This window comes from Montipora capricornis, chromosome 1 (assembly GCF_036669925.1).
Source record: "Montipora capricornis isolate CH-2021 chromosome 1, ASM3666992v2, whole genome shotgun sequence".
NCBI classification, from domain to species: domain Eukaryota; kingdom Metazoa; phylum Cnidaria; class Anthozoa; order Scleractinia; family Acroporidae; genus Montipora; species Montipora capricornis.
The window spans coordinates 34372477-34379976 of NC_090883.1; the positions used below are offsets into that span (position 1 = coordinate 34372477).

The following is a 7500-nucleotide window of genomic DNA, read 5'->3' on the forward strand; positions in this document are numbered from 1 at the left end:
CTTACTCTCAATCCTGGAGTGCCATCTTTTCCTCGTGCTCCAGAGAATCCCTTGGGGGTGGAAAATAAATCAACTGTTATGGCCGCCAAGAAAAATGTTTTATTTTTTGTTTTTTTGGTGGTAACCTGTAGTTTTCAATGCAACAAAACAACGATTTTCCAGCAGATTCTGAAAACTGGCATACAAAACCCGACTAATGCCAGTATCTGCCAGAGAAGGAAATAGGGACAAAGAAATGGAGAACGCGACCACAGTTTTCCCTCATTCCACCCGGTCTGAGGCCATAGATATTATCCCAGGCACTTTTTAGTAAAAGCCCTCGAGTGTTCGTCATGTCAAAAGGATGTTGTGTTTGTAAATGAATGGAAGTTGAACGTCTGGCGCACCCCCATTGTACCACGTATGGAAGTGATACATATTCGGACTTAAGAAGAACGCAAGATTCCATTATACTTTACTCAGCATAACGAACGATTTTTCATTGAATCAAGTCACTGCTTGGGAGTCTCTCTGTTTTAGCAGAGGTCGATAAAGTCCCGCTACTTCTCTTGTAAAAATTGCTGCCTACATGGGTCACCAAGAGTACTGACAGCTTCATTGTAATAAAACAGAGACAGAGCTAATGAATGGCTACACTGCATCTCTGCTTTCGAAACTTTGCTTCTGAGTTCCCGTCTAGGATGGTCTAGGGAACAGGAATTGAAAATACTCGACCCCCCCCCCCCCCCCCTTAGTGAGAACCGGTCCAGATATAGTGTCCGCCTCCCTCCGCAGTAAAACACTTACCGGACTTCCCACTTTCCCTGCCACACCAGGTTGACCTTGAATACCAGGAGGTCCCTGTTAACAAAGGTAAGACAAAACCAACTCCGTGTGTAAGGAGAATATGAGAACGCATTCCTAAGTACACTAAGACTATTTCTACGAGATATTACACATGGACAACAAAAACGAGAATTGGTATTGTAATAGATGGTTTTCACGTAGATGGTTTTCACCTGACGTCACAGCAGCCATGTTGGTGCACAGAATAATAGAGAAAATAGTCTTTTGGGAATTTGAGTCTATTATAATGCAAAACATGAGCCATAATTTGCTATTGTTTTGCGCACGAACATGGCGTTCTCATCACGTGATTGAAAACCCTGTATTCTTTCGGAAACAAACCCATAAACACACTACTTTACTTTTTCACAACAATATAAATTCACCTTAATATTTCGTTTCCGTTTCTCGACATCTGTTGCATAATTATTGCGAGTATTCATTCAATGAGATTTGTGAGAATGTCGGCTTTTTCGTTCCTTGGTCCTAGAGCTCAATGGACAGCGAATGACGAACCAACGAGAATTAAGAAAATATATGCTGACCAGTTCGTGTCCACTAATATCCCCTATCAATGGCGGCTACAATGGCACACTGCCACTGTCATTCACTTCTGGTGTGACTTCGAACAGAAAAACCCTCTGCACAAGCATTACTTCGTATGGAAGGCCCACATTCGCAAAGTCATTAAGCCGACCGTGACTGAATTTCGTGTAGCACGAAATTATCCAAATAGCTAATATGTTGTTAACAGCTTGATTCGCCTGAGTGCATTCAGCCAATCAGATCACGCACTTGGACAAATCGTCACTTCATGAAAACAAAAACAAATGACCGCAATGACCTTTGGGCGAATATATTATAATTGCTTATAATGCCTGCCTTGTTTACTGGCAAGCACGCAACACTTTGCAACTTCTACAGGGGAAAACAGACGACAAAAGCGTTTCGGTTTCATGGGACAACAGGTACAAAATCGTTGTTTTGTGGTCCAGGAAATAGAATGCAAACGGCATTGCAATTTGAAAATACACTGTGCGCGTTCCATAAAATTTTGTCAACCATCATGAATTTAAATATTATGCTCAAAGATGAACAGATGCCCTGTGATAACAGAGCCACAATGTCCGTTTTTCGGGAAATCAAGATGCACACGTCACTTTAGTTTCAAAATGGCCTGTAGCCGTCTCGGCATACATTTGTGCCGACAAATTTCGAAATCTGCCCTTAGCATTGTGCCAACATGCATCAAAAACTCAGACATGCCTTTTGATCGAAAAAACCTCTTATCTGCATTTCTGCATTACCTAAGATACATGTCAGTTAATCCATCAAATACAAGAGCTACATACCTGCGGTCCCTGGGCACCTTGTTGTCCGAGATCACCTCTGTTTCCTTGCCGACCCTGTGGAACACAAAAAGAACCATGCCATTCCCAAATGAACAACCAAGAACACAACGGATGACAACAAGAGAAACTGAGAGAGGAGATCCAGATTGCAAGTAATTCATCACAGTACCGCAATACCAGGGGAACCGGATTTTCCCTCTTCACCTCTAGCACCACGTTCACCCTGTGAAGAAATTCGAAGGAAAAAGCTATAAGAAATCATACTAAAAGCGCAACACAGACGCCTCCTTGTCAGCCGGAAGAAATCACCCTCCTTAAGGACGGTACCTACTATTGTTATTGCGCATACATTCTGTGCGTCTCAAGATACTCGGGTTTCCTAGGGTGGTGCTTTATAAAACTATGCAGAGAAAGCAGAACTTAGCAAGTGCACTTGGTATCCAAACAGAAAATTGGGGGTAATCGCGCAAATTTTCCACGATAATTAAGCCTCAATTTGGAAAAGAACGCCATACATTGCTTTGTATTTCAAAGCTTTTTACAAACATTGTTGATTAATTGTCTTTGAAAAATGCGTGGTTACCCACAATTTTCTTTTTTGGTTTCAGTAACACTTGCTAAGATCTGCTTTTCCCGCAAATTCATAAACCGCGTAAAAATACCTTCAATTAGTAGGCACTGTCCTTAATTAAGCTTAATCTCGAAACAATAAAAACCCAGGGAAAATAGGATGCACCAGCAAAAAAAACCTTGCGAAGTACAGGGCTTTAAAAAAGAGCTCATGGTCAAAGCTGCACGAAATGAAAACAGCATGTTCGGGAAATGAACTTTGGTTATAGTTTTATGATTTATACTATCCATTCTGGGCTTTTTTTTCTGTAAGTAACGTCCAGATAAGTGAATCTGCATCCGTCACAAAAACATCTACTCTTTTCTTTTCTTTCTTTAGAAACCACGTACTGCAACGTTAACAAGAATAGTAGATCTTCCCTGCAAACCGTGACTCAGAATAGACCTTATTCACGATGGCCGCCATGTTAGATTCGCTATTATCATGTAAATTAGCTACACACTTCTCAGGGGGCAAACAACACAAGTTCGAGAGGTTATAACGAACATCTTAGCCACACAGATGATTTGTTTCACGTTCATTGAATGTTTATCACCTAAGTAGTGAAATAGAAAGTTACTTCGATTTTTTTAATGAAAAATCAGCAGATAACGAAGTAAAAAGTCAAAATATCGGAGGCAATCAAAAGATATAAAATTATTATAAAAGGTACTTAATTCTAAATTCTAAAATGTACTTTCAGCAATGTTAATTCAATAATTCGACGAGCCGATTTTCCGCAATTTGCCTTTTTTCCATGTTTGCCCCCCAGCATAACACATGGCTAATTTGCATGACAATTTGAAAACCAACATGGCGGCTATCGTGAATAAGGCCTATTGCCCCTGCATTTACTTAATTCAAATCTTTGTTTTTTTCCATTTTGTCATTTTCATACATTTTTATAGTACTACGTACTGTCGCTAGCCTCGATTTTCTTCCTTGTGGCTATCATATTATTTAAAATATTACGTAAAAATCGCCTGACTTAAGTAGGGTTGTATGACACCCGGTTGGCGCAAATGACCATCGAAATTAACTACCACAGCAACATAATTATAGTCAACTCAAGATTAGCGGTGATCGAATTCCAAAGGGACTGTCCCCTGAAGGGTAGAACGACGCAATAATAGCGAGGCGAACAGTCAAGTAAGATGTTATCTATTATCGTCTCGGAGTAAGTTCACTTCAAGTCGAAGTAACAATTGCCCGATGAAGACTTACGTGGGGCTGTATGACACCCGACTGGCGCAAAATGACCATCGAAATTAACTACCAAAGCCACACACAATCAACCCTGGATAAACGGTGATCGAGTAGCAAAGCGATTCATACTAAAAGTGAAGAACAACGCAACGATAGCGAGGCGCACAATCAAGTGATATGATATCCACAATCGTCTTAAAATAAGTTCAGTTCAAGTTCCTTGCCTTAGCTCCAGTCGCTCCTTGATCTCCACGAGCTCCGTCTCGCCCTGTGGAACCCTACAAAATTTAATAAAGCAAGTCAAACAGACAACGCTTTGCAATGCAACACACTCCCGCTGGCATCTCCCAACCATATAATTTCCAATAACCACCATGAGAACGAGAAAAAAAAAATGAAAATACCCAATTACCTCTGAACCTTTCATTCCATTGAAACCCATTTCACCAGCAGGTCCAGGAGCACCCTAAAAGCACACAGTGAGTTTGTTATCACAAATACGTAATCAGACCCTGTTAGAACATCCATCATTGAACATAAAGTGGAGGCTACAATGTTGAAAGAATAAATTGCGTCTAAATTTCACAATCCTTCCAGTCCAAAGCGTGAGAACACAAGACTGGGAGGTTAAAGCTATACGTTCACATCGATTACAGGTTCCCTGCCAGGCATATGTGACAGAGAATTTGGCGATTGGCCGTGAACTGACTTTCTTTTATCAGCCACGTCTCGACAAAATTCGCTCCACGACCCGACGTGAGGTAGAAACGAAATCTCAAGTGACATCACTTATGATCCCTGGGGCACTTCCAGAATCTGGAAGGCACTCTGCTTCCACTAACCTCATCCTTGTACAACCAGCCAATTAAGACATGTTCAGTTGTAAAACAAGGCAATGCGAACAAAGCATATATATAGGTAAGGATTACTTTACTAAACTTACAGGAGATCCGGGCAATCCAGCTCTACCATTGTCTCCATCTTGACCCTACAAAAACAAGAGTGACGACAGATTACTTCGACTTAAGGCGTTTGATTGGTCGATGATCGGTCGTATTCCTGTTTTATACCGCCTTAGGTATGACGAAAATCTAAAGGAGAACATTTTTATTAAATTCTACGGTTCATTAGCTCTTTATTGATAGATAGCTGTCGGGGGATTTAAAAACGGTGAAGGCTACTGCAACAGCACCACCATAACAAAATAGGGAATTTGTCCACGGCGACGAGAACGTCACAAATTTGCACATTTAGTGGGCAAAAACAATAGTTTTGCACGCTCTGCACGTGCACTTTTCATTTGTGTCCATTTCTTTGCCGTCGTTTCAAAAACAACAACGTGAAATAGCCCAATTTGGGGGATTAGTGGAAAAGACGGGGAGCGGGATGCCGGAGTCTGTCGAAAACACATGCAGGGTGACGGGGTCTGTGGAAAACACGGAGTGACCGCGGCAGGTACAAAACACAACCCTAAACATTCATCAAAGCTAGCTCTAGGCCTAATTAGGCCTAAACAAGAATTTTTAGGCCTAAGGTTAGCTTTAATGAATGTTTAGGGTCGTGTTTTGTACCTGCCGCCGTCACCCCGTGTTTTCGCAGAGCCCGGCACCCCGTGATCCGGGCCCCGCGCCCCGCGCCCCAGCTTTCCCACCAAACCTGTTTCTGTGCAGAGTACCGCAAACATGTTTGATAAAATGCGAGGCACACGTGCAGCAGGATTATCTTTCCACTTTAAACCAATGACATTCTTTCTTTTGGGGTGTTCTCATTGACGACCGTGCCGTAGATAGCCAATTCCCTATTACTGGTTTGAAGAGACAAAAAAAGAACCGTGCTGCACGTGCAGCACGCCTTTAAGTACATTTCTTTGCCGTGTGAAATTACCAAATTTTAAGATTTGTTCGAATGCATAAAACCGTGAATTGTTCATTCTGGCTTTCTTAAATTTGCTTTACTGCGTTCGTAACAAAATTAATAATCCTGATGCAGGATAGTTGGACCATATTGTACAACGTGAACGAGTTAGAATGACCGTGAAATACTTACGAAGAACAAAAAAGGAAAGGAAAGGAAAGGAACTTTTATTTAAGTGTCTAGTCGTTCTAGCGCTAGCGCACTAATTGGGGAAGAGAAGACGTGCCGTAGGCGCTGCTAAACACCATAAAGGGCGTTTTCAACCAACCTCTAGAGACACCAACAACAATAGAGAAATGTACGACTTCTGGTGGACGAACTAAAAAAGCTAATGAGAGATCTTTTGTTTTCGTCCACCAGCATCGCGGCGATGACGTCCCGCGAAAACCTCCTATAGGTGATTTGCAACCAATCTCTAAAGACACAGACAGCAATGCTGCAACGTACAATTTCTGGTGGACGAACAAAAAGGAGCTAAGGAGAGATCTTTTGTTTTCGTCTATCAACACGGGGACGATGACGGAACATGAAAACCACCTATTCACTTTCTTGCATTACCGTTCACACAGCTGTGGTCATTGCTTAAACTGTAAATCCTGGCAAATACATGTAACTTACCGAAGATCCTTGCAATCCAGGTTTTCCGCTTTTACCCTGGGAACCAGGATCACCCTACGGGAAATAAAAAAAGTTTTCCATTTGAAAGGAAAAACAGGCAGGAATTTTTTTCCGCCAACTTGATTTTTCGGCCCACACATACGAGTGCATAGCATTTGTCAGGATCACGAGAACTAAATGTATTTGCTCAAATGAATCATTTTTGAAGTCTAGCATAAGGTTTTTAGTTACAAGTTTATTCTTACTGCTCAGAGAGAGTGAAAGATTTACAAAAAGTAGACAAGCAGACAATGGAATTGCGTAAGCTAACATAGAAACCAAGAGGTTTTAAATATTAGATTTCCAAATTGCAGCTAGAAAGAAACATTGCATTTACTTGAAGGAGGAGAATACAGAACTTAATGAACGTAAGATTCTCATAAATAGTTCATTTTAAAACGATGTTCCTGTTCGTCGGTAAAACAAGAGAGGAGCGATACTTTAAAAATACGATATTCTTTTTGTTCCGAAAGATCCCCATTGGAAAGATGTTTTCGATTTCTTATCACATCGGATTTTTATTCAAAAAGACGAGCGCCTTTGACTGCGCCTCTGTGACCACTACTTACGATATAATTATAAAAATAATAATATACATGAAAAAATTACTGGATTTTGATTGGCTGTGAGAAGTGCAGTTTTTCGGTAACACAGTGCAGGAAAGAGGTAACTGAATGCAAAAAAAAAAAAGGGAATAAGGGAAGCATTCTGATTGGTCAATGAACAAAGAAGTTCACAGATAGCCAATCAAATCTTTTGTTTTCAAATCAAGCGCTCTCCCTGGATGGCGCAATTATGGCGCAATTTTTCCCTGATTGCGTGATACGCGTGCGTTTCTTCTGCTTAACCATCTCGAATTTTTTCCTGTATATTTATTAATAAGTAATCACATGACTTTTCTCGTGAAATTTGGAATATATAAGCACTTGTAATTTT

At 40.9% G+C, this 7500-nt stretch overlaps 1 protein-coding gene across 1 annotated transcript in view; it reads right to left on the bottom strand.

The window, feature by feature from the left end:
- Window positions 1–7500, bottom strand: part of LOC138040176 (collagen alpha-1(II) chain-like) — a 135750-nt gene that overhangs the window by 63524 nt on the left and 64726 nt on the right. The window contains exons 26-33 of the mRNA XM_068885953.1: window positions 6526–6579; window positions 4937–4981; window positions 4406–4459; window positions 4218–4271; window positions 2347–2400; window positions 2178–2231; window positions 787–840; window positions 6–50 (exon numbers count right to left, since the gene is read on the bottom strand). Of these exons, the coding sequence (XP_068742054.1) occupies window positions 6–50; window positions 787–840; window positions 2178–2231; window positions 2347–2400; window positions 4218–4271; window positions 4406–4459; window positions 4937–4981; window positions 6526–6579 (414 nt within the window). The remainder of the gene's footprint in view (window positions 1–5; window positions 51–786; window positions 841–2177; window positions 2232–2346; window positions 2401–4217; window positions 4272–4405; window positions 4460–4936; window positions 4982–6525; window positions 6580–7500) is intronic.